This window comes from Pipra filicauda, unplaced genomic scaffold, assembly GCF_003945595.2.
Source record: "Pipra filicauda isolate LSUMZ 115617 unplaced genomic scaffold, ASM394559v2 scaffold625_size209365_pilon, whole genome shotgun sequence".
Lineage (NCBI taxonomy): Eukaryota > Metazoa > Chordata > Aves > Passeriformes > Pipridae > Pipra > Pipra filicauda.
Genome location: NW_024104782.1, coordinates 7615 through 34624, shown reverse-complemented (window position 1 = coordinate 34624; position 27010 = coordinate 7615). Strand labels below are relative to the sequence as shown.

General features: G+C 44.7%; 1 protein-coding gene across 3 annotated transcripts; it reads right to left on the bottom strand.

The window, feature by feature from the left end:
• Positions 1–160: 160 nt before the first annotated feature.
• On the bottom strand, positions 161–23166 carry LOC114002205 (coronin-2A). Of its 3 annotated transcripts, XM_027748073.2 has the most exons (12): positions 22605–23166; positions 22279–22479; positions 17363–17479; positions 13045–13194; positions 12321–12500; positions 11525–11641; positions 9192–9296; positions 8747–8843; positions 6703–6815; positions 5539–5629; positions 4986–5257; positions 161–3211 (listed from the first exon to the last, which is right to left on the bottom strand). In XM_027748073.2, the coding sequence occupies exons 2-12, from the start codon at positions 22477–22479 to the stop codon at positions 3080–3082; spliced, it is 1575 nt and encodes a 524-aa protein (XP_027603874.1). In that variant the 5' UTR covers positions 22605–23166; the 3' UTR covers positions 161–3079. The 3 variants fall into 3 exon arrangements, with proteins under 3 accessions (XP_027603874.1, XP_027603872.1, XP_039244150.1); XM_027748071.2 differs by lacking the exon at positions 22605–23166 and having other exon boundaries at positions 22279–22524; XM_039388216.1 differs by lacking the exons at positions 161–3211; positions 22605–23166 and having other exon boundaries at positions 5149–5257; positions 5492–5629; positions 22279–22526.
• Positions 23167–27010: the final 3844 nt, after the last annotated feature.

The window sequence follows — 27010 nt, the reverse complement described above, 5'->3', positions numbered from 1 at the left end:
TCTGTCTAACACCACATATCTTCAAATAAGTAAATTTGGTATTAACACAGTATACCCTCCTCATGTGGAAAATCTAAAAGAGCCTGGTCAGATTGTATTGCACAAGAGAAGCACCTGTACTGCAGGACAGCAGGAAAAACCTCACCACACAGAATGCATCTCCAGGAGGGCTGAGTTTACTCAAAACAACATACAAAGCAGTTTAGCACAGAACAGTTCGAAATGGCCACCCATTTGTACCATCAAGGGCAGACAGGAAAGATATAAAAATACAGGCCCATGTGCATAACGCTGTGTACAACCTGCCTACTAATGTAAGGCCACTTACATTATTGCTTTTTCAAGCAAAAGAGGCAGCAGGTGATACTCCCTTCTGACCTTGATTCAGCCTAAGTTTCAGTCACTTCAACAATACAATAATAAAACGACAAACTTGCATGTATCAAAAAGTAAAGCTCTAAATATATTTATTATTCAGTTATATTTGTTTTTCATTGCACAAATTTGGTTTTTATCCCCATGTTTTACAGTTTTTTACAAAGCTGTCACGAGTTTTAGAAACTGTTAAAATGATCACTTAAGACTATTTAGGCACAGATCATTAACCCATAACTCCATTTCCTCCATTTGTTTTTCCATGTGAAAGATTTACGGTTGCATTTAAGCTCCAAATTGAAATACATTTGACAGTCCATGCTTTTACAGGCATACTGTCTGAAAAAGAAGTTTTGATTAAATAGTCTCACCTTATCAAATGTTTCCAGCAAAGCCTAAAGAAAGCAACTTCTTTTCCAGAAATGCTGAAATCAACACAACCCTAAGATAAGAACCATAGTGGCCCACTATTCCCTATGCTAGTCAGTCATGGAATAACAAAGAAACAGTTCTCAAGAGGATGTAAAAATCCCCTGTAAAATTTACTTTAACATAGAAATAATTTAAATAATTTATTCTGTATGAAAAAAAAACAAGCAAAAAAATGCAGCAAATAAAACACACATGGTGAAAGGATGTGTCATATCCCCTGGACTATTGAGGCTGTGTTGAGTGCTCTCCTTTCTGATAATGATTTCTTGAAAAGCAGTGTCATATCTCTTGTGCTACCTTCTGTGAAAATGGCTTTGAAGTTTGAAGCTGTTAGGACTGTTCTACATAGCTGAAAAACTGTGAGCTTTTTGATTTCTTAACATAATTCTTCTCTTTGGTAACAGAGCCTGATCACTTTTGGTGTAAGATTCCTATGTTTAGATTAAAGCTCTGTATCTGGGTTAAGCTGCTTTTGCATGTAACTGTATATCGCAGAGTGTTCCCAGGACACAGGGAAGTCCATTCTAGATGATCTGAAATGAGCTGAAGTTTGTTTCAGCAACTTTGTTATCAATATATTATTTTTATAAAAAGAGTAAAGTTAAATAAGTGACTGATGCTAAAGGACTCTTCCTGAAGAATATGAACAACAACCTCCTCTTCTTAATGCTGCAGAAACAACAATATTTGTAATTTTTTAGCACCCACATCTATTGTTGCTATTTAGAAATGAGTAAAATATTTTTGAAAACTGGGTGAAGAGTTTGCAGCAGAGCAAAAGGGAAAAGTCTTCATGTGATTTCTATATAAGGGCAATTAGTGCCATGAGACCTTGCTGGCTATGTCTTTCAGGGATAACCAGGGGGGCATCTCACATGAGCACAGGCAGTGCACAGCCTTTAGTCCCCTTGATAAGGAGCCCTGTTTGTGGGTATTTCTGAAAATGGAGGGGGTTTAAATTTTTTTTTTTTTATTATTATTTTTTTAGATTTTGGGTAATCAGTAGGCCTCAGGGAACTAGCAAGGCATAGTATTCATTTCTATGTGCCACAACAGAGGTGCACAGTTAACAGGTTAAACAGCGGTTGCTTGCTCTGCTTGGGTTTAAGACATCTCCATAAGGTCTAGCAGAGAGCTAGAGAGCTGGTGCTGAAGGGCACAGGTCAGTGTGGCTGCAGGCCTTGGGGAGCCAGAGCAGCCTGGGAGGATGCAGGGGGCTGCACAACACAGCTGGGAAGAGGGACCCTGCTGCTGTAGATGGCTGCAAGGATGGGACAAGGTGCTGGCACCTGTGAGCTGAGGAGGCAGCAGCTGCAGTCACATGGACAAGCGATACTCCAGCAACCACAGAGGGCTTTTCATGACTAGCCACGGCCCCGTGATCTTCCTGTGGTTGACACAACACGTCTAGCACCATTGCTGAAAGGTCGGCAGTGGGTTGGGGGTCCAACTCCCCCCTCATCCTTTTAAACCCTCTTGGCAAATTCCCCCGCTGTCAACACCGTGCAGCTTTAAATGTTGTCCTCATTTATATGATGACCCCCAATTGACTGCAGCTAGTCTTTGGCAGAAGGAGGAAAAGAAGGCCACTGACCCACAGGACACAGAGTTCTTTCTATGGAAAGAACTAGCCCACAACACCACCCTTTAAAGTGGGACCTCCAACACCAACTCTCCTTTACCTATCACAAAAAGTGCTGGCCCTTGGCACCCCCAGCGCAGGCTCCCACTCTGAGCAGGACTATCCCTAGCACAAGATCAGGGTGCAGGGCCAAGCCATGAGGTGAGAGGGGTGCCTGAGGATCACTTTGGAGCTAGACCTGCCGTGAAGTTCGGCTGGAGAGTGGCCTCCCAGGGCAAGAGGACAGCAGCCACAGGAGCCACACTGCTGCGTCCCATCATGGGAGAACTGGCAGCTGCCTTCAGTCTCCCGTACTCCTGTGGAATGGCAGCAAAACAGGTTGCTCCTAGAGTTTAACATGTAGCTTCTCCACGACCGGAAGAGCAAGATTTTCCAAAGTCTCTCATTAGCATTAACACATGAGCTTCTGACATCAGTGAGCGGGCAAGCAAGGGGAGCCTGAAGAAGTGCAGTAAATCCATCAATAACTGTCTGGTGATGATTAGGGAAATGTGACCACCACAAGCCAGGGAAGTCCATGCTGCCTGAAGCATCAATTTTTCTCCCAGTAAAAAACCTAGGAGGAGTTATTGGCAGCAACTGGAATCTCCTCTAGTTGCCAGGGGTGCAAAAGGCTGCAGGCCAGCACTTTCAGTTACTGCCTGTATCTGTGCAGACGTTTCTGATCTCCAGCTCCAGCTGTTTAATTTGGACATCTCTCTGGATTATCAGCTCACGTAGTCTACGTATTTCTTCCTGTTGTCGGTAAAACATCTGTAAAAGCTGTAAGAAAAGACACATTTTACTTCCTTTACACTAAGAAAACACAGCCTGACAATGCCACCAATCCTGTCACATGACATCTAAGAGAAACAGCATCTAAACAGGAGGCCTTCAACCAACAGGTTGAACATCAGCAATGCTCCTGTTGTCCACTAGGTTGAGTTAAAACTGTAGGTGTTTCTCAGCACCATTTAGTAATGCTACATCTCCTTAATTTAATGGAAAAAATCAGGAAAAAACAGCTTCATACTGCTGATCACTCAAAGAGAGCCTACAGAAAGCATCTGGAGTCTAAATTCCTGAGTCCGCTATATCTCCTTCTCTGACCTTGGGCAAGTTCTTCTACTTTTCTTCTTTTTTTTCTGACCATGCTCTGTCCTCTCCAGTTGGGACTAGCATAGCCTTTCACTGTGCATGCAGCAGAGCACCCAGATCTGCAAGGGCTTCTGTAACCTCAGGGTACCAGCTCAGAAATATGTAGAAAAATATCCTTTTTCACACCACAGGGAAATTCAGATGTGGAAATTCCTGCCCTATCAAGCTGCAGAAGCTAAAATCTTGAAGAGATGAAAAGGGGACCTGAGCACAGCTAGGGGATGAAAATCCTTCCAGGGTTGCTGAAAGTAAACACACTGCATGTACTTGAAAATGTCCCTGAACTGCCAATGATGAGAGGCTGGAAAATCACCACAGAGATCTACCATGTGCCAGCTGTGGTTACTATACAGGGAGGTGGTTGGCCATGGCTGAAGATAGATCATGGAGCTGCCAGGACATTTTCTGGAGTCTTTCCCAGGCACAGGCTGCAATGAGCAGCCAGCCTCAGTAGCATTGCACTGTCAAGTTGTCCCCCAGCAGTGAGCTGCTGAGGCAGGAGTAGAATCTTAGCCATGTCAGGGTCCACAACAGTTAGGCAGTTAAGACCATATGGATGCTCCAGGGGTACAGACAGTCCTTCCACAGTGATCCCTGCTGTCTCACCAGGCTCACTGAGTGCAACTCTCATAGGAGGGTTATACTGCATGAAGTCCCTTCTCTTCTCCAGGCACCAAACATCACAAACACCTTCTTGTCCTCAGACAGCCACCAGGCAGGTCTGTGCCACAAGAATGCCCAAGAATGGCTGAGGTCACTTGGTCTGTTCAGCCTGGAGAAGAGAAGACTGAGGGGAGACTTCATTGCAGTTACAAACTTCCTCCTGAGAGGAAGAGGAGGGGCAAACACTGCTCTGTTATCTGTGGTGACCAGTGACAGCACCCGAGGGGAATGGCCTGAAGCTGTGTCAGGGGAGGTTTAGATTGGATATTAGCAAAAGGTCCTTCACCCAGAGGGTGGTTGGGTGCTGGAACAGGCTCCCTGGGAAGTGGTCACAGCACCAAGGCTGACAGAGTTCAAGAAGCGTTTGGTCAGTGCTCTCAGGCACATGGTGTGACTCTTGGGGATGGTCCTGCGTGGGGCCAGAAGTTGAACTCAATGATCCTTGTAGCTCCCTTCCAACTCTTCATATTCTGTGATTCTGTGAAAAAGCAGGAATACTGACTGCTCCCTCCTTTCCAGATTCCCTCAGCTGGGGTGCTGCTGGGCTGTATTTCTGCTTCCTGTGTGGCAGCCAGGGCATGAGGAGCTTCTGCCCCCACAAAGAAGAAAGAGCTTACACAGATCCAGGTCTGCAAAATAAACCCTCCCCAAATTGCCACCTTGTGAATAGTATCCTTTTGGCAGCTGGCTTTGAGCTTCCCCCACAGCCCCAGTCCTTCACCTCACACATTCACACCTCATTTTCAGTTTTTGGTGGTGGACACTCAAATATGTCAAAGGAATTGGAGAGGCACATTTGCTCATTTTTTGGCGATTTCTCCTCCACTTTCAGCTGTTTCCTGCCATCTTCGATCTCTCTTGGCTTCTGCTTGTCCTCCAGTGGCATTCTTTCTCCCCAACCCTGCTGCTGGCTCAGATCAGTAGTTTTCATGAGTGGCTCTGGCTCAAGACACTGTGGTACGGAATTCACAGCTCCAGAGCCTGGTCTCAAGGATACCAAGAGAGGCCCTAAGGAGGGAGGCAGGTGACAAGTTAGCACTCACAAACCACACTCAGAAATCAGCTCTAAGCAATTCATTCAAACAACTTGTAAGGATAAACATGAAGGCACTTGACTGGAATGGCTTCCAGAGTTCATGGCCACCAAGTTATTTTAGCTTACAGTCATATTTGTTATGTTTCTCCTTTTCCTCCTTTCCTTTCTCTGGCAGTTAACAGGCCAGAGAGCTGGCAGCAGCTTACCCAAGCCCTGGGGAGCTGAAGGGCTGGGGAGCTCTCCATGTGCTGACCTTTGTTAACTCCATTCAGCCACTGTTGTGCTGTCAGTGCTGGCTGGGCTGCTGCAGTCAAGGGGTAGATATCTTCCTGGTATGATTCCGACTGCAAACAAACAAAAGTCCAGAGTAACTACGTCAGTGGGGTTTTAGTTTAGAGGGGCCATACTGGATTGTGCTGAAGAAATAAGTTTATTCCACCTCAGCACAGGGAGTGTCGTGAGTACTCACCGGCATGGATATAAAATCTTCTCACCTGCCCTGAGCCTCTCTCAGAAGAATTGCATCTGAAGGCCTAATTTAATTCCTGATGGTAAGGTCTTTGCATGTCCATACAACAGACTGGGGGAGGTTGACAAATGCTAACTCAACTCCCATAAAATCAGTGTTCCCAAACATGAATCAGTGAGTACAAAAGATGGACACAAGTCATAAATCATTAGCTGATCATCAGCTGACAAAAACTGGCCAAGGAGATAACGTTGGAGGAACATGCCTGATTGGTAGTTGCAGTGAGCATTAGCTCTGCTGCCTCTGAATTCAAGGAACCTTCTTCTCATATTCTACTTTCTGAAAGTAGAAGGCACAGTGCTGACATTTCCCATGTACTTGACTACTCACGCAGTCACATGGAAGCTGCCTTGGTTAGCTACTGATTCATGGTCTGTTTTCTTAATGACAGCAGCTCTGCGACTTACTTCTACATCACTCTCAGTGCAATGGGTCATGCCCTACATGCTGCAGAACAATTGTCTGTAACACAATTTTACCCTCTGGGTAGAGATCTGGGAATCCATCATTCCCATTTTCCTGGGGTAATTCTTCTTCCTTCCACAAGGAGATTTTTATGTCACTCAGCATAAACTCCAGCCCCTCTCTCTCTTTTGTCATTCTGTCAAACAGATGACACTGAGGAAGTTTACAGCCAGCTAGTAGACCTGGCAGCACATCTTAGAAAGTCAGACGTTAAACAGAGACCTAACTCTTGAGTTACCCAGACAGGGTTTGTTGGCAGGGCTACTCCAGAAACTGGCCAGCTATGTCCCTCATGCTAGGAGAGAGAAAACCCCTTGTTCTACCTACTCTCATGCCCCCAAAAGAGTCACAAAGAGGAGGCACTGCCCTCATTTTTCCACTGACATTTGCCCCAGATATGAACATGACCTGAGGTTGACTTACCCGTCGAGGCACAATCATGGAGATGGGCTCAATCAGGCCTTTAGTTGGAATCAGTTTGTAGAAACGGAAAATCTCACAAGATGACACATCAAGGCCTCTCTTTGGCATCATTCCTGGTGGAAGAGCATGAAATAAATGGGATATAAATCTCCCTAGGAAAGTTAATGTCATCTGCCATGGGAAAAGGGTCACCAAATAACTAAAGGAGTCATAGCATCAGTTCCACATCAGCATGGTCTGAAATCTGCATCCAAAACTGGCTCAGTGGTATAAATTACAAGACTAAAATTATTTTTTTTTTTTTGGTCAGAGCATGGAGTTACATACAGGGTGTGTGGTTTTCATGCTAAGGCTCCTGTTCCTTATTCATTCTAATGAGCTCCAAATTGAACATAACTGAGTAGAACTGGTAGGTGATGACACAGGATTTGAGTATTAGGATGACGAAGAAGGGATTTCAGGACACCTAAACACCACAAGATTAGCTATATGTATCAGGCTGAAATCCCTTCCAGCCCAGTATCCTCCCCCAAAACTGTCCCAAAACAGAATGGAGTATGGGAAGGGCGTGAACATCTATGCTGTCAGACAGCACTGTTTGTGTTTTAGGGACTGGGTAAGGCACACAGGGTCTCTAAGTACCTGATAACCTCAGCAGATTTCTCTCTCACAAGCTTGCACAGTCCAGCCTATACTGTCAATTCCATTAACATGTCAATTCCCTTAACAAAAGTGATTCCCTGTACTTGTAGACCTTGCTTCATGGTGTTCTACATAAGCTTAATTTTCTACTACTACCCAATGGCTTGAGATTAGCTTAGTTGGTTAGAACACAGTGCTAATAATGCCAGGGTTGAGGGTCTGATCCCCATAGAGGCCATTCACTTATGAGTTGAACTCAGTGATCCTTGTGGGTCCCTTCCAACTCACAATATTCTGTGGCTTCATTAAACAGTAGATTCTATGTGAAGGAATGTTGCTCTTTACATTATGCATTCACCTAAATGCAAATCTAAACTCCACTTCTCTACACAGTATTTTGTTTTGCTAATATTGAGAAAGAAATTTTGTGCAATAGCCTTAGCAGTATATTTGATCAGCAGGACAAAGCAGGTTAGGGCAGTAGATCTGATTCATTCAGGCCTTTTAAAAACACTTGTACACTTCCTTTTCATGGAATAATTTTTAAAGAGACTATGACAACAAAAAATCAGAATGTTGTACACTGGAAGGATTATAAAAATTGAATAATAATAATTTAAGTTTTAAATTATTTAATTTTAATTTATTCCTTTTGATTTTTTTTTTGAAGGAGACCTGCAGGCACAAAACCCAGTGCTGCCAAATATCTGTACCAATGTTCTGTAAGACCAGGAGCGTCAAGGTGGTGTGGAGGGGTGGTAAATGATCCTAGAAACATGTCAGTCTACAGAAGAATATGACTTAAAGGGCAGACCCAAGAAGGTTCCAGAAAGGGCTGAGGACTGAAAGCAGACTAGGAATTAAACAGCGGGTAGTATGCAAGGGTCTGCAATGGAAGACAGGTGACCTAATCACAGCAGGTCTATTTCTAAACAGGAAATGTCAGTAAAGAAGAAGGTAGGAAAACAATAAAGAGTGACGGCCTTAAGATGTGAAACACCTGTTACCAGAGAAATCACAGGGTGGGAACAATGTAAGTACAGTTCAGTGCCAAAAATCTGGAGCAGATTCACAAATGGCAAGGAGCATTCTCCAGCTTTAAATCCACACTATCCTCCCTTCCACCTTGACCAGGTATGTGAGAGGGGCTGCAACAGTATCTGGTAACGCTGCCCAGCCCATGCTCTGCTGGTCAGAAGGGACTCCTCCGAGCTCTGACTCTGTAACACCACCTGCCATATATACGTGAGCTGGGCCAAGCTGACTGTTGTGCACCTGTAAACCTGGGTGGAGGAATCTGGCCCATTTTCTTTCTAAATGATATTTTGGATAATCCTAGACTCTGAGAGCCTCTAAAACAAAAAAGTCACAGTCTTCTAACATTAGGCATGCTGCCACTCACCAATTCCCTTCTGTGGTAAGTGAGAACGATATTCCATCAAGTAGTTCAGGTATGGTTTCTCAGGGCTTATCTCATAGTACCGTATATTTCCATCACCCTAAAGGCAAAGAAAATCAACATCAGCCAGACTGTGCTGTTCAGCATGAGGGTCTAACAAGTATGCCTGGCCAGAGAAGCCATGCAGGATCAACACTGAACCAAATGTTTACCCTCAATTTCCTACATGGGAAGATTAGGACTCTGCAGTGTGCTTAACTACAATAAGCATGGTACACCAGTAAATGTGGTATACATAGCCTGATGTGCAGCACCCTGTGGCCCCTTTCCATCTGCCCATGTCCTTAGGCTAAGATGCTTCAGGAGCATCTTTGACTCCAGCCTGGTGCAACGCAGGCTGAGAGCAGAATCAAACAGGCCAGCATTTGCTGACAAGGAAAGCACTTACCTTTCCCACCACATAAAGCATGTGTGTGTCAGAGTCATAGACGGGAAACAGGAGTCCCGAGGAGCCATCCAGATCCTCTTCCAGTAAAGGCACAGAAAGGTCATTCTGGGTAGGACACAGGAAAAAGGGTCAGCTGCAATTACCTGTCAGTCACTTCAAGTCAGGGACACCTCACTTGAGCCCCAGCAGCACATGAGCCAGCTCTGTAATGATCCCTGGCCACGGCTCTGAGCAGAGGGCCATGCATAGACTTCTTCAAAGCTCTGTGGGTAGGAAATGGGTGCTCTGTCCCAGGCCTTGACTGAGTGCAGGACATCAGTTCCTACCACTAGAACATCTCAGGCACCTGATGACATTTCAGGGTATGTACAATAAGAAACATTGTCTGCCTCCATGTGGGCCACCAGACCCAGGGAGATAAAGAGGCCTTTAGGGAACATCTGCATGGCACACTGTATTTTACTTATATTCTTCCAAAGCCACTAGTCAAGGCAATACCTCCACAGTTGTGCACCACCCACCACAAGAGCAGTCTACATCAGCAAGCAGTCTCCACACTGCACAGTGGGAAGGTGCCATTTGCAAGGTCAAAAGCTCCTGCTGCCCTTTGGCAGGTAATAGCCTGTAGGACATAGCACACCACTGCCTACACAAGGCTGGCATGTCTTGTACAAAGCCATCCCTCTACTGCTGAAGGGAGCAATTTTGAGAGGACCAATGGGGAAGACTATGATGTCCCATGGCTACTGTGTGCCAATTCTCACATAAATATGTATTTAGCATAGGGTTAAACATATTATGTGCTGCAGAATTGCCAAGCTGCAGGCTCCAGAAATCCAGAGCTTCTGTTTAGATGTAATGATGACATGGGCGGATGTGGACCTCAGACAGATGCCTGCTGGGCAGATCCTGTGCCAATGCCTGTTCCTAAGGAGGCTGCACATACCTAGACTCCCACTATGTTCTTAAACTAAGTGTGGCCAGCTCCTCCAGCAGAAGGCTCTGAAACCCATGATGAGTCAAAGCACTGCTCAGTATTGTGGAAAGCCTTCAGACAGCAGTACGGTGCTTTACCTCTCACATATGGCAAAGAAGCTATGTCCAAACATAGCCAAACAGCAAACCATAGGCTTGGTCCTCCAGCTTTTTCTGGTACAAAGAGTGACAGCACTACATGATTGTGCTGCATGGTGGTTGATGCAGAGAGACAAATGTGAGAAGCTGACAAAGTAAAAACCTCTCACTGAATATGAGGGGGTATAGGAGAGAAGGGTTTAATTAGCCTAGCAGCCACTGTCATAGGAGATCATGTCTTGGAAGTGACCATTTAAGTGCTACCTCAATACTCTACCATCAGGAACCATCAGAAATCAAAACCACCCCACATATTTTTCTCCACTGAGGGCTTCATCTGAGTAGGCCGTGTCTAGAGCTCATTTCTATTTCCAATATCAGAGGACCAGTTTGCCAGTAAGACCACTAAGAGCCACTTAAAATCAGAGCTACAGGAATCACCCAGAGGTCTTTTGAATGATTTCTTCCTTTAGTGGGCTGTTGTGGTTTAACCCCAATCAAATTACAAGTACCACATAGCTGCTTGCTCACTTCCCCTTGGTGGGATGAGGAAGAGAATCAGAAAAGGGTAAACCCAAGTTGAGATAAGAACAGTTCAATAACTGAAAAAAAGCAACATATAAAACAATGACAATAATTGTAATGAAAAGAAAGGGGAGAGAGAGGAATTAAACCCAAAAAAAATAAGTGATGCACAACACAACCACTCAGGACTCGCTGACCAATGCCCAACCAGTCCCTGAGTAGCAATCCATGGCTCCTGGCCAACTGCCCCCCTTGAACACGACATTCTATGGTATAGAATATTCCTATGGCCAGTTCAGATCAGCTGTCCTGGCTATCCTTCCTTCTGGCTTCTCGTGCACCTGCACACTGGCAGAGCATCAAACACTGAAAAGTCTTTGTCTTAGGGTAAGCACTACTTAGCAACACCCAAAATGCAAGTGTGCTATCAGCACTAAATCCAAACACAACATTGTACCAACAACTAAGAAGAAAATTAACTCTATCCCAGCCAAAACCAGGACATGGGCATAGCATACTCTCTATTCTGGAGGATTTCTATGCTTAAAGTTTCTTTAGAAACTCAGTTAACTCTCACAGCAGTAAGACCTATCTCCCATTAGGAATTTGACAGATCACTTCTGAATTCCTGTTATGGCTCAATTTTGTGTATTTGGCAGGTGGAAAAGTTAAAGTGACAGCAAAAGAGAGAAAACCAAAGCTGATGTGGTTAAGATTGTTGGTCCCATACTCACTTGATCCCATAAAGCAATTTGCCTATTATTCCACCGAGATGTTCCAGTAGAGAACAGCTTTTTCATGTTGCCAAGAAACAACACTTTATTGACTCTGTGAGACTTGTAGCTGGCTTCCTATAGGAAGAGAAAGGACACTACATGAGTAAAACAGCACCTGTTGCATAGCTACATTTCATGTTACATGACAACACTCATTCATTCACATCTGAAAGATCTGCTCAGCCTGGCTGAAGTATGGTGAGCAGAACTTCATGAGGATCTGAGAAAGCTGGCCTAAACTCTTCAGGACCATTCCCAAAAGCCCAATCAACCTCCCCTAACTAATGATTGACATATTTGCAAGAGGGCAGACCCTATTAGTTGTAGATAGAACTTCCTGTGTACACAAATCTGTGCAAATAGCTACAAGATACAGTCAGCTTCCCCTCACCAACAGATACAAAGCCCAGGCAACAAGAACAAGGCTGGCATTGGGATAAATGTACACTTGTGTACATTTGTCCACCTGATCTCTGCAAGCCCTCCCAAGGCATCCCACATAGGGCTGCACGAAGTAGCTAAGAAAACACTGCACTTCAAGAAGGGTTTTAGGGAGCAAGGAACATGGTAGCAAGATGCAAAAGCCTTGTTTTCAACAATGGCGGTTGAGTGTTCCATGGAAAGTAGAAGGCAATAGTACCATTGCCTTGGGCAATGCAGGGCACAGATCTTTTATGGCAATGAATCTACCCAGGAGAGGAAACGCTCCAAGAGATGAGATCAGCTGGACCACAAACCTCTGAATCCAACTTACTTGTAGGACTGCTCCTGCACGAGGGTCTATCACACGTATCTTTCTGTCCCTGCAGGCTGTGGCAAGGAGACTGCCGTCTGTGTTGAATGACATGGAGAGGACCACATCCGCATGAGCGTCAAGAATCTTCACTGGCTTTGAGATGACAGCCTCCTTGACATCCAGGTTCCAGATCATTATCTGGAGGCAAAGGAACAAAAAAAATATCAGCCTTTTGCTGCCTGACCCACTATAATTTTTTGCACTCTATTCACTTCTTCCTCTTTTTTTGTCCACATGTATAGGTCTTACCATCATAAGTGATTGTTCTCCATCACTTAAAATAATTCCTGATACTTACAGCAATATATCAGTGTTGGCTCCGAATGCCCAAGATTTTAATTTCCTTTGCAACCACATTTTTTACACAAAAATAGCCAACATCAGTGCAGATATTTGCACTAGCACAACAATAAATCCAAACAAAAGTCATGACATTGCATACTGTATTCAATTCAGTAAATAAGAAAGGCAGAGTAGACTGAAATTCATCAGAAGAAAGTTAGCAAGTCCTTTTGAACTTGTAGCAATGCCGTTTTGCCTTTGGGGTCGCCATGGAATTTCCCCATAAAGAAAGCTTCTGAACTCTTTAGTATCATCTTACAGCTTGAAATTAAAACAAAGTTCAAAACACTCTGCCAAACAGGGTGTCTCAGGAGGAGAGCTCCACAAAGCACAGACCCACCTTGTAGTCATAGCCAGAGCTGAAGAGGATGTTATCAGCCGTGGGGTGCCATTCAATGAGGATCACTCTTCCAGCATGCCCAAGAAGTTCTTTCTTCGGACTGGTAATGTTTCTTTTTAACAACTGGTTGGGGATGTCCCATATTTTAACCTGAATGGCACAGGATGGGTGTTTGTGAGATTCCTGAGTAAAGAGCTGTTGGAACTTACCAATAACTGCCTTGGTATTACTGTTACCATTGTACTGAATAGGAATGGTCCTGGCTTTACTGAACACTAGTCCTTTAAATTTGTATCTTTACTTTTCTGTGGACCCGAAGACTCCTCTTTACCTTCTATCTTTAGCCAGCAGTCCTACCAGTTTTTTTTTAAACTTAGCAATCCAACCCTTAGACCTGGCCAAGTTGTCAGTACAATTATGAAAAAGCTATTCCTAAGGGGAAGAAGTAAACTGCAGGTGTTGCAGACCTTGCCTCCTAACTTTGAGTAGGAGCAAGCAAATCTGAGTCCCAAAAGATATTATAATTCTATGATTCTATGATATTATAGCAGTGATTGTTTCAAGCTCAATCTCCTCTTGCTCTCTGGTTCCTCTTCATCCTGGTCCTGAGGATCCATTCAGCGCAACATGGTAAAAGAACTGAGAACTCCTCTGGTCAGATGACAGCTATAGTCATGTTTGTCCCACAGAAAAATGTCCTACTGCTGAATGCTTTGCAAATGACACAGACATTTATCAAAGTACACAGAAAACAACACCACCAGGTGGCCACAAGACAGGTGCCCTGAGCAGAGAGGCTGGGCAACACCACACTGTAGTCACTCAACACTGGGAGTGTGCTGTCTCATAACAGGTCTACCTACAGCTCTGTGATCTTCTAGAAAGATCCTACAAAAAGACAAAAATGATATGTTCTCCTGCGGTGGAGGAAGACAATAGAGGAAACCTGCAACAGCAGCTGAACCTATGCAGGTAAAATGAGTCTCACACGAACTCTAGAAATACCATTATTTAGTATGTTAGTAGAGCCTTTGGCTCAATGAAAATGTCTATGCTTGTCATAATTTTTCTGGCTCTTAGCCTGAAACAAAAGGGAAATACTCTTTAAAGCATAGTTCATGGAAATTAGCCACACCTGCCAAGTCTCCCACTGTTCAGCTGATAAGGATTACTCCTCTCAAATAAGGAGAGGCACAAATTCTGGGACCTGCTGGGAAACATCATAAGCACTCTTCTCAACAGTGTTTATTCCACTGAAGAATCAGGCCCATCAGAAACTTCAGGACTGTAGGGTCCAGTAGTCTCCACATGAACTTCCACAGCAGCTAGAGAAAACATCACGCTTTACAGCTTCAACAGTTATCACTTAAAGGAATGGGGCTGAGAAAGTAGGAAAGAGAAAAATAGGTTGTGTTAATGCTGAGAAGAACTGCCTGGAATGAACCATTCACTCCTCATGCAATGAAATGGCAAGTGATAAAAGCAGAGAAAAGCCTCTGGCTGGAATCTCAGGATGCATCAAGTGGCAGAAATTGCCAGTTCTTTAGCATGCAGAAGAAGCAGGTCTTGGATCCAAGCCTGCAGACTAAGCGTGAACAATCCACAAGCTGTCTGCCCTTCTACATCTTGAAGAAAACCTGATGAAGTAAAGTAAAAGGCACAGAGTTGCCCCTCTAAACAGAGGGCAGAAGATCTTCAGCAAGCTGAATTCATACATGCCTGATGATTTGCCAAAAAGAACAGAAGGGGTAAGAGGATGAGCTCAAACTCTCAGCCCCTGGCCATTTGCATTGGCCTCAGCCCTAAGCCTGCAGCAGTGCAGACTGAAAAGGGCACTCGGTGTTCATGGAGACTATCCATTCCCTCCCATGCCCAAAAGTTCCACTCTACGTGCTCCAGCTATGCACCACAAAAGACAGCTGTAATACCACCAAGGCAAGCTCCAGAAAGGCTGGTTAACGGTCAAGAAACCTCTGAGGAATGTGGGTGTAGGGAAATTTCCATCATCTTTGCAGAAGCTTGTGGCCTTCCTCAGACATTTGAGGCAGACCCAGCCCAGTAAGCAATTAGATGCATCCTTGCACATAAGCCAGAAGAGTGGGTTATGCTAATGTTCAGAGATGGAAGAGAGCACCAGGCCTTTAACAACAGATTGCAAGGAAGGCTTTGGCTCTAATGTCCATATGGCAATCACTGGAGATCAGATGCATCCTATTTTTCCCCGAAGGGTACTCAACAGCTGGAAGAAGGGCCTAGTGAAGATATGGGATCTGTAGCTTTAGAAATCTTCTCAACTCATCTGAACAAGGCTTGGAGCATCCCAATTTAACTGGCCTTCTTTGAGCCGGGCCTGGACTAAGTGACTTCCACAGGTCAAGTTATCAGGTAACAGGAAAGACAGTCACACTAAGAAACACAGCCTGACGTCCTCGCTACTTAGCAGGGAGGGAGGAGGTATCTCTACACTGTGTCACTGTGCAGGGGACTCCTAAGATACCACTTCCTGGTTCCTGATGATGGGAGAGTAATAACAAAAAGCAGAGTACAGTCACAAACAGACTTCTTAGAAAAACTTTTGGTGCTGAGACCAGTGACAAGCTCAGTGTTTTCATTCTTTAGTCTGAAGAATGATCCAGTGTTAAGTTTCAGTAGGAAACTGGAAAGGAAAGCTGTCACAGAGCAGTCTTCTGCACAGACCCTGGGTCCCAGTGGGGGATAGAATAAGTATGACTCAGCAGTATGCCACATCAGGGATGAAAGCTGGCAACATCCTGGTCTGGAACAGCAGAAATATAGCCACATGATCAAGGGAAGTGATTTTCCCCTTTACTCAGCAATTATTAAAGAATGGTTGGGATATTGCATCCAGTTTTGCACCTCCCAGTGCAAGAAGGATGCTGATAAAGTTGTGAGTCCAGTGGAGGCCACCAGAATGCTCAGGAGTCTGCAGTACTTGCTCTGTGAGGAGAAGCTGAGGGAGATGGGCTTATTCAGCCCAGAGAAGAGGCAGCTTCAGGGCAAACTAATACAAGCCTTCAATACTCAACAAGACTACTGAGAAAATAGAGCCTGGTCCTGTCCTGAAGTGCAGGGTAGGAGGACAGGATACAACAGTCATTAACTATACTGCATATAAGGAAAAAGATTCCCCATGGGAGCAGTTGCCCAGAGAGGTGGTGAAATCTCCATCTGTGGAGATTTTCAAGACTCAGCTTCACAGACCTGTGCAGGAGGTGGGGGTAGAGACCACCCAACCTCCCTTTCAACACAAATGGTTCTGTGATTCTGTGATTCTGTAACTGCAGCAGGATGTTTTGAAGCTTGTGTTCATTCCTCATATGAGGCTCAAAAGAGAGGCCAAGGTGGTGCTTTGCTTCCAGAAGTAAGCCATGATGTGCCACGCTGCCTGAGACAGCAGGAAAAGCTGTCATACAGGCTGTAAGACAAAATAAAATCTTTGCTATTAGTCCAGAAACTGAAAGAAGCCTTTAAAAAACACCAAAGTATCCAAACAAGCAAAGGCAAGTCACAAAACAGAAAAGACAATACAAAAAGCCTAGATTCAAGAGTGACTTTTTGTCAGAACTAAGATGGCAGAGGATGTGAACCAAGCCAGGGCTTGAGGAAATGGCAGGAGAAATCTCCCTGATGCTGTGTGACAAAGTGTGAACATACCCAGTGGGAGAAAACACATATGGGATCTCTGGGAAAACACACAGTAGTTAGGCAGATGTCCTTACTATCACAGAAGTCAACATCACACTTCTGATAAGACCTCTTGAAAGCAACCTTTCAGTGGGTAGATATGTGCTAAACTGCCCCTTACAAACACAAATTGAATATTTCTATTCCTGTGTATGACTGCATCTTAATCATACTAACTTCAGCAAAAGCATGATTTTACAGAATAACTGAATGCAGGAATAAACTCAAATTTGTTCTGCAGGGCATTGATCTGAAATAGGTGTTCCAGATTACGGAACAGCTTTTATTCCAAAGTAAAGACAGAGTTTCATTGCAATGAAACTTGAATAGTCATTCCATTTTAAATTCATATTCTGTTTTTCTTATGCAAACACATAAAAACAAGCCCCCACAAAAGATCTTCCTTATTACATTGATTTGGTGTATCATCTGGAAGGGATCACACAGCTCTGAACTCAAGAGAAAAAAGGAATTTTACTCTTACCTGATTTCTTAAATAACTATATATATGCTTTCACATCTCATCCATGGACCTTTTGGTTTGTTTTTAACTTCTTCCCCCAAGAAGCACATTAGCCAGGTAGTAATGCAGAGCAGAAGGTGGTAAACTTACTGTGCTATCTTCTGAACATGAAGCTATTACAAAGTCATTGAATGGGTTCCACTTGATGTCCAGAACATTTCCTTTGTGCCCACATACTTTTGGATAATGTGGGTCAAGCTTGCCTGTCTGGAAGAAAAAAATATAATCAAACCTAAGGTGAGCCATGGAATTACCAGACATTTTCAAGGAAGATCCAAGGCAGCTCCAGCAAGAAACTTGTTTCTGCTTGTTATGCTTCAAATACCCTGGGTGCTCTCTGTCTGTTGAGAATGGTTCTTTCTGTCCCTGCTAGTCAAGTCTTGATGATACCACAACAAAGAAAGGAAAGAGTGCTCAGGCCTTCCTAAGTACATGCTGCTGTCAAGAAATCTCTATGCATGCATACACGCACATCAGAAAACACTATTAGGTTCAGACACCAAAATAAAACCTTGGAGGAGAAACATCTATGAATGAGTTGAACCTTTGACATTTTTCTAAAGATCTTGTGAGGGGGAGACAAACAACATCAGAATCTCCTTCAGAAGACATTTCTTATGAGCAGGAAAAAATTTTTTAGGTTTTATTTTTAGCCTCATATTTGTGACAGAAATTTCAAATGGAGCTTTTTCTTTCAACAAGCTATCTATTTCTCTCTGCTGGTGTTCAAATCCAGTCATTCGCCAGAACAAATCAGAATTTTGGACTCTCAAAAAAAAAAAAAAAAAAAAAACCATGTTCAGGTGGATCTGCGCTGGTAAAAATCCTGCAAAGTGCCCTAAGGAGTATTGAGGGCCTTGTGCCACATGGGGGCTGTGTTGTGCTGGATAAACCCACACTGCAGGAACGGTCTCTGCTAGAAAGTCAAGTCTGAATACTTATATGTTAGGAGGGGTGCAGGGATTTTATTAACATTCAAGCACCGCTTGTTTCTCCCTGTCAGGAGCACAAGAAGTGTGGGGAGCTCCATGACCCACCTTGCATCTCAGGCATCTGTTCACAAGCAAAAGTCAGTCATCTAAGCAGAGAGACATGATGGCAAGCTGGTGATGCTCACCTGCTTACTGCTTCCCACCTGGAAGAATCATAAACCAAAATGATTGCAAATGTGTGGTCTCCTAGAAGGCAGACACTTCTGTTGATATATTCTCTACATGTCTCCAGAAGTGGGCCTTAGGAGTGCACAGCAGAGGGGAATCACTGCTGGCCCTAACCAGGCTGTGGATAAGATGTAATTTTCCCAGCTTTTGAAAATTTGGGGGGTTTGCAATTTTGAATGCAGAACAGGACATGATGTGTAACTATTCTGGCTTCACTGGAAAGTTTGTTGCATAAACTGGGACTAACCTGCTTTAAACCGAACATCCAGAGGTCTTTGAAATGTAAAAGACTGCTTTTTTAGATTACAGTCTAAAACAATTCTCTTTTAGAAAAGCAACAGTGCAGGAAGATTTGGGAAGGCAGAAGAGAGATAAAAGGCCTTTAATAAGCAGTGTTCCCCCACCCACAGTGCCCTTTTGTAGGCTTCAGAGCTTGGTTTCAAGCTGACAACTAATAGGGCTGGACAGCCAGATCCACAGGGATCCCTTGATCTTTAAGAGAACTCTGACCCCTCCCAAAGCTGGCTCCCTGTCTGCTCCCCACTCCGTTCGGGAGACTCCCAGGCTGCCCTAAGCCCATTCTGCCTGACATCCTGCAAGGCTTTCTTACTTCTTTATGCTGCAAAGGAAGACACAGATGCAGCCTCAACCAAGTTTGGTTGCCTTAAGAGACCACAGAAAAATGGGACTCCGAGCCAGCTTAGTGTATAAAATAAGATAAAGAGGGTAGGTCCTTTAATTTCAGGCCTGAGGCCCACAGGAATACATATTGACACGTCTCCCGTGTCCACGGGGTTCTACAATTTAAGATGTTAACCCATCCAATCCCAGATTTATCTACCTCCTAGCACCTCCCCCCGGCAAGCCCCTCTGGAAATCGAGGCAGGGGGCTCTGGGACCCCCTCTTCCTCATCCTCCTCTTCATCACAGCACATCCAGTCCTGGGTTTGAAGGTCACTGTGCCTGCATGGTATCTTCTTGTCCAGGCCAGGGTGCAGATGTTCTTAAACAGAATGAAGGCCTACCCTGAGGGAAGTCTAAAAAACCTAACAGAATTTTGAGGGAGTGATATGGAGTGGGGTGACAGTGTTGGGAAAATGTGCAACCATTAAGCTACTGAGAAGTAAAAAAGCAGACCTTCATCTTTCAGAGAAAGGCCACAAAATTCCCCTCTGAGTCAAGATCCTGCTTCGGCATATTCTGCATGCATCTCCCCAGCTCATCTGTGTCAGACACCAATCTACACCCAGGCCACACTGTGGGAAAGCATCTCACATCCCAGTTACAGTCACTGAGTTTGTGCCTCCTCGGACTTACAAGATTTACAGTCATTCGGTTTGTTCTGGGCACCTGTGGCCACAGCCACTTCCCCCCCTGGGGAGATGTGTTGCCATTCCACCCCACTGGCTTCAATGGAACATATTCACCAGGACATACCTGACACATCCTGCAACAGGCCATTTTCAAAGTGGTGGCAAATATGCAGTTAATTTCTCTTCCCGTGGAATGCAAAGGCCTCCTGAAAGGAGGGTATCTCCAGCAAAGAACTCATTCTCAACGTAACCTCCGCTGTTCCCAACCCTACCTCACCTCCAAGCTCTCAGAAAGGAAGAACGGTGCAGAAGGCAAGAAGTGGTATTTATTCAAGAAGAGATGAGAGAGCTTGGAGTCCGTGACTCAGCAGGAGAGCAGCACAACAAACAAGCAAGAAGGCACAGTTAAACAGAGCAAAGCCGAGCCTTCATTCAAGCACATCCTTAGGCAGGGAGCCCCTCCAGAAGCAGCACATGCAAAATGAAATAAAAAAAACCTTGCAGGGATAAGAGCAGCTCCCTAAACAGGTTGTTCAACCTCCCCAGAAAGTGCAGCCTTCCTTGTCCTGGCTACCATTTCCTGCTTTGACTAAATGTGTGATGTCCTGGCTCTTGGGATTTTCCTCCACACTATGGCATGCTTGGGATGTGCCTGCTTCCTGTGAATCCAGTCAAAAGTAACTGCAGTCACAGTCAATACTGTCCCAGACATGTGTCTCCAGAACAGGCTGGCTTTGGTGTCCTGGCAGCCAAAGGCCCAAGCCAAATGGCCAGGGTGCTGTCTGCATGGGTCACGTCACAGAAAGTGGCACTCACAAAAAGAACCCCATGAGGAGCACAAGTTAAAAGCTGCTGCTTTGCACCAAATGGCACCAGTTTGGAAGGGTATCATACAAAAAAAGTAACTGGTATCACAAGTCCTAACTCAGAGAGCCCCTTTCTGTGAGTGGCTGAGGATGCTTTCCTCCCCAACATGGGTCAGGAACAGGTTTTGGAATATGACTGCGTGAAGCACATCATTTCCCTGAGTCATCACCAAAGGTCAGCCCTCAAGGGACTGACTCGTTTCCATTACTCTGTTTTGAACCCCTTAATTCTTCCAGGCACATCAGCATCCACAACACTGAGCTCCACATCTGAACTGCAGCAGCATTTATGTTTGCTGCTAACGGTTTGTTCCCTGGTCTCCAGAATCCCCTTCACCAAACAAATCAAGAAGAATCACTCCTTAAACTTCCCCAGCCTCTTCACAGTTTTATACACCTCCCTCATTTGCCTTTCTTCCCGGATTAATTGAGGCCTAACCTACAAAGTCTTTCCTCACATGAAAGCACCTTCACATTTTCACTGACATACTTTAATTATCCTTTTCTGTATCTTTTAGTTCTACCACGCCTTTGATTCCTGCATGCAGTATTTCAGATCTGGGTGTAGTATTTGAGCAGGTGCAAGAAAGGAAGGATTACTACTAAAGACTAGCCAAGCTGAGAAGAGGTAAGAAGACAGAAGAATTAATAGTAAGCAGTGCAAGCACCTTTGCCAAAACTTTGAGGGCTTGGTCCCACCCCACATCCCACAGTCAACAGCTGTCTGCTTATAGATGCATTTCTGTGATAAAGACAAGTTCCTCAGCCTCAATAGACCATGGTCAAGGGGGCAGAAGTGACTCAGTCAAGAAAAACAGGGTAGTGGTTAATTCTAGGACATCTCTGAACAGCACCAACATTGAAGGAATGAATAAACAAAGTCTAGAAGGGCCAGGAACTGTGCTAGGTTCTTCAAGCATAGCCAGTTCACTTTCATCCTTAGCAAATATATATTGAAAAAGTGGCACTGCAATAACACCATCAATTAACTTTTAATTAAAGGCTGAACTTTTGCCTTTCATCTGTTCTGTCCTGATTCCAGAGAGATCATAATCTCATATTGAAACTAATCCACATTAGTGCATGCTTAATTATTCTGAAGCAATAAACATCAGATGGCCAACTTCTCACTCTCAGCAGATCCTAAGTCATAACTCACAAAGCTGGGATTTGTTTCTGAAAGGGAAGTTTTTTACAGCATCAATGCTTGAAGCTTAAGAGCTTCATTACCTGATAACTGTGTCTCCATTCTTTTACAAAGAAGGTAAAACAAAACATAGCATATTCTCCTTTGGTCACAGCTGAAGCCATGCCAGTAAAGCACCTTTCTGGTTTTGCTCTCTGCATCCACTAAAAACTTTTTAATGAACTGTTTCTCCCAGGACACAAACATCTAAACAGCATAGTTCCTGCTGATTATACAAGAAAGGCAAATAAGTTACGAAATGCAGCAAGGTGTCAAAAATCTGCAAGCAGCAATGAAAGACATGTAAGTACACACATCCCAGGAATCACCTGCCAGGGCAACTGGTGCCTCTTCCGTCACTTTGCAATTCTGGCAGCAGCATTAACTGAATATCCTCTGTGATCTAGATCCCTAGAAAGCCTGTTTCTCCTCCAGCCCCTTGATGTGCTCTTGAAAGCCAGCTCGGCCTGGCAGAGCTCACCTGCTTGATGGGAATGACAAGGAAGGCACCACCGCCCACGCACTCAGTGACCACGGCAATGAAGTTGGGGTTCACGGCGCAGAAGTGGTTGTCGTGGACGCTGTGGGTGATGGGCACGCAGTCGTAGCACTTCTCCTTGCTGGCAGCTTTGCCATACACGTTGCGGAACTTAGAGCTGCGGTACCTTGGATGCCACGACATCTGCAAGGGGAGAAACACAATGCCCTGTGACATGAGGACTGGCCAGCCTGGCAAGGCTCACAGACCCCTACTCCCCTCTCCCCACCACAGACTCACTCTCCACCTTTTGGGCTGCTCACACCAACCTTCAGCCAGCAAGTGGCAGACAGAGCTTTCTCTTCTGGTCTTCATCCCTTTGACATACCCTGTCTCTGCACACTGTTGCACATCTCTGATGGAGAGAGGAGGGCACAGGGAAGAAATGACAGCTCTCACCATCACCAGCCAGCTGGGCTGTGCATGCCCAGCTGTCCTATCACTGGGCAGGTCCAGATGACAGCAAGTTTAAGAGGAGATGAATCCTGGCAGCACGGAGCTCAGAAAGCATGAAAGATACAAAATCTTGCATGAGAAAAGCCTGAAAGATGGTGAGCGAACAAGTCTTTGTTTGGCCCTCAGGTGCTTTAGAACCAAAAGTAGCCTAAATTTTGCTCACACAATCAGAAAAAATAAGTTTGACAGATCATAGAAATAGTCATCTGTTGATGTTTTCCCTACTGACAATTATGTTCTGTATGTCTGGTTTATAACTGTGCTACAGCCCTCTGACAAACAGCATTTTAAACGGTGTTTAGATGAGACACATGAAGTATGCTAAACACAAGAAGCCCTTACCACAGAACCAACTGATTTCATCCAATCACAGAATCATGGGTTGGAAGGGACCTTAATTATCACCTAGTTCCATCCCCCCTGCCATGTGCAGGGACACCTCCCACTAGACCAGGTTGCTCAAGAACTTATCCAACCTGGATTTGAACACTGCCAGGGTTGGGGCATCCACAACTTCCCTGGATAGCCTGTTCCAGTGTCTCTCTTAGTAAAGAATTTCTTCCTAAAATCTAAACTAAGTTCCCCCTCTTTCAGTTTGAACCCATTACTCCTTGTCCTATCATTACAGTTCCCGACAAAGAGTCCCTCTCCAGCAGCTTTCTTGTAGGCCTCCTTCATTTATTGGAAGGCTGCTATGAGAGCTCCATGCAACATCTTCTCCAACCTGAACAGCCCCAGCTTTCTCAACCTGTCTTCATAGGGGAGGTGCTCTAGTCCCCTTATGAACTTTGTGGCCCTCCTCTGGACTTGCTCCAACAGTTTCATGTCCTTCTTATGTTGGGGACACCAGAACTGTACAGAGTATTCCAGGTGGGGTCTCATGAGAGTAGAGCATATGGGGAGAATCATGTCCCTCAACCTGCTATTTTCAAATAGAAAATTACCATTGTTGGTCAGAAAAGGCAGTTAAGACTATTAAATCCTACTCTTTCCACAAGATTAACCCAGTAAAAGGCACATGGCGAAGGTGAGTAAGATTCTATTGCTCAAAGAAAAAGAAGTGCAGATCAGGCAAGAAAGTTATGGGTGAAAGAGTGCCCCACAAAATCAGCTGGGAGTATGGGCAAAGACTGGGAGAGGGCATAGTTTTGCCCTATGTACATCTCTTTAATGTACATTTGCTGAATGGTATTGTCAGTGATGCTGGATCAGTGATACTCCAGTTTGACAAGAGAACACAACCAAGCAGCTTTTGAGTTACAGCAAGGCTTAGGCCACTCGCTCATATGGGCAAGTGGTTGAAGGGAAGCACAAATGCGCTCAAGGGCAGGGAGTCAAGTGCATCATCACCTAACAAGCAATTCTAAACTAAAATGTCTTTGTTGCTGGCATGGTATTGCATCCTCCTGGGATGACTAATAAAGGCTAAAAAAATGTATTTCTTGAGCTCTACAAGCACCTCTCAATACAAAGATACACGAAGCATACACAGTGTGTCACACTGGAAGATTTGGGTTGTGAATAGTGTTAGGACACAAGTTCTTTCCTATTTCCTGCCTCCTCCCAAGCCACTGACACAGCTCAGAACCAACCCCACCTTGGACAAAACAAATGCCTGTAAAAAAATCAGTCCTGGCAGATCACCAGTCGCTTTCACAGTCATATTTATTGCTCTCTTTCGCCTTGGCATGTTTTACCTATGTTAAGTCTGCATTTGTCCATATTCTTAGCTGATTAAATTTCTTCTGCAGAAAACATTAGGTGCAAAGGATCTTTGATACAGTGAGAGGTACCTATCCCAAACCAAAACACAGAAATGGAAGTTATTCGAAAAAGAAAGCAGCAATCCTGAAAGCTAATCTTGGAAGAAGGGATGTTCACAGCTAGAAAGCAAGCTGAGATTATATGCAACTAGCTAGCTCCCCAAACATCCCCTGGATGCAGCAGTAAGTTCTTACAGCAAGAACATTACATTTATTAAAGGAAATTAATCGCCTGGCTGTAAGGAACTTCTAGCTAAACTGCTCTTGAGTTGGGAGTGAGTGTGTGGTCTGAAGGTTCAAGGCTCTTCTGCAGAAAGAAGTAACCAAGCACACAGGAGCAATTACTGCAATACCATTCCTACTGAGAGCAGGAACACACAGCAAGATACTGACATCCCGTGCAGACTACCAGTAAAAGGTTAATGGTGAATAAGGAATAAAGGAAATAAAAGGAGTTAAATGGCCAAGTTTGGACAGTGCTTAGGAAAGACAGCTCTCTCCTGTCTCAGCCTGTAGAATTCAAGTTCAGCTACCACAGGAAAGAACTTCAAGCACCTACAATACAATTTGGACAGGAGGGCAAGATATGAGTGGGAATATTATAAAACTGGAAAAAACAATCAGAGTAGAACAATGTCCCTCTTAGAATCATAGAATCATAGAATCGATTGGGTTGGAAAAGACCTCCGAGATCATCGAGTCCAACCCTTGGTCCAAATCCAGTCCATTTACTAGATCATGGCACTCAGTGCCACGTCCAACCTGCGTTTAAAAATCTCCAGGGATAGTGAATCCACCACCTCTCTGGGCAGCCCATTCCAATGCCTGATTACTCTCTCTGTAAAGAATTTTCTCCTGATATCCAACTTAAATTTCCCCTGGCGGAGCTTAAGCCCGTGCCCCCTTGTCCTATTGCTGAGTGCCTGAGAGAAGAGACCAACCCCACCTGGCTAGAACTTCCCTTCAAGTAGTTATAGACGGTGATGAGGTCACCTCTGAGCCTCCTCTTCTCCAGGCTAAACAACCCCAGCTCCCTCAGCCTCTCCCCATAGGACTTATGCTCCAGTCCCTTCACCAGCCTTGTTGCTCTTCTCTGGACCCGCTCCAGCACCTCAATATCCTTTCTGAACCGAGGGGCCCAGAACTGAACACAATACTCAAGGTGTGGCCTCACCAACGCAGAGTACAGGGGAAGGATCACTTCCCTGCTCCTGCTGGCCACGCTATTTTTGCTACAGGACAAGATCCCATTGGCCTTCTTGGCCACCTGGGCACACTGTTGGCTCATGTTGAGCTTCCTGTCAATTAGTACCCCCAGGTCCCTTTCTGCCTGGCTGCTTTCCAGCCACTCCGTGCCCAGCCTGTAGCGCTGCAGGGGGTTGTTGTGGCCAAAGTGCAGGACCCGGCACTTGGCTTTATTGAACTTCATCCCCTTGATGCTATTGCAGACACAACAAAGAGCTCCTTAATAAAAGAGGATAAATATGGTGAAAATAATATGGTCTTGCAAAAAATATGGTGAAAAAGAGCCTGAGCAGGTGCAGCATCAGCTTCTGGTACAGTGGGAGATGCTGATCCCAAATAAAGTAGGCATACAGACATAGGAAAATCTTGTTTGGAAGGAGTGTGGAGGAGTGTCCTACCTTAGAGGTTGTTAAAATGGTCATAAGTCTCCCTCCCTGAAATTCCTTTCATGACTTGGTTAGACAAAGCCACATCCTCCTTGATCAGACTATTATGACTACTCATAATAGTCCTGCTCTGAACAAGAAGCTGAACTGGAGAAAATCAAGGGCACTGTGCCACCAAACCATACTGAAACCTTACCATTTACCACTGAAAAACCTCACATCTTCACTGGGTAAAATAAGCCCCTGTGTGCACTGCCCACCACGCAGCAGACAAGATGTGGTTCCTTAGCAAGAGACAAATTTCCAGCCAGCTCTTAACAAAACCAGTGTGGCCAGGGCTCTCACAGATCTCAACTATTAGACAGGGCAAGCTGTGGTGTCTACAAGAATATCCTTGCAAAGGAAAGAGGTCACCATACCTAGAAGTTCTCCATCAGAGCTTCAACACATCAAATGTATAAATACAGGTCCTGTACAAAATGCATGGGCGAATGTATAGGTACTAAAAGGACTACAGAAACATCTATCCCCCAAGCAGGGCCCCAATGCAGTCTGCCTTCATTTAGCTTGCCCAAATCTCCTCTTCTACTGCTGTCAGGACAGGTAGTAACCAGTCACAGGCCACTGGCAGCCCTCTTCCATCAGCAGTCCTGGCCCAGCCTCTTTGCTCAGCTCCTGTGCTTGCAGAGTAGGACAGAGGGGGCCTCAAGTCTACAGCTACAAGTCTCTTCCTCGTTTTTTGTTAAAGTAGGTTTTCCACTCGCTTCTTTTCCTCCTCTGCCCTCTACCTTCCTCTAAGGAAGAGGTTGGTTTATTCATTCCTTA

Excerpts from the sequence above, each read along its gene's own strand:
- LOC114002205 (XM_027748071.2), bottom strand. The coding sequence starts at position 22,512 with ATGTCACAGGGCATTGTGTTTCTCCCCTTGCAGATGTCGTGGCATCCA. Across the intron at positions 17,480-22,278 it reads TTGTCATTCCCATCAAGCAG|ACAGGCAAGCTTGACCCACA; the intron begins GTGAGCTCTGCC and ends TTTTTCTTCCAG. Across the intron at positions 12,501-13,044 it reads GCTCTGGCTATGACTACAAG|ATAATGATCTGGAACCTGGA; the intron begins GTGGGTCTGTGC and ends CTTTGCCTCCAG.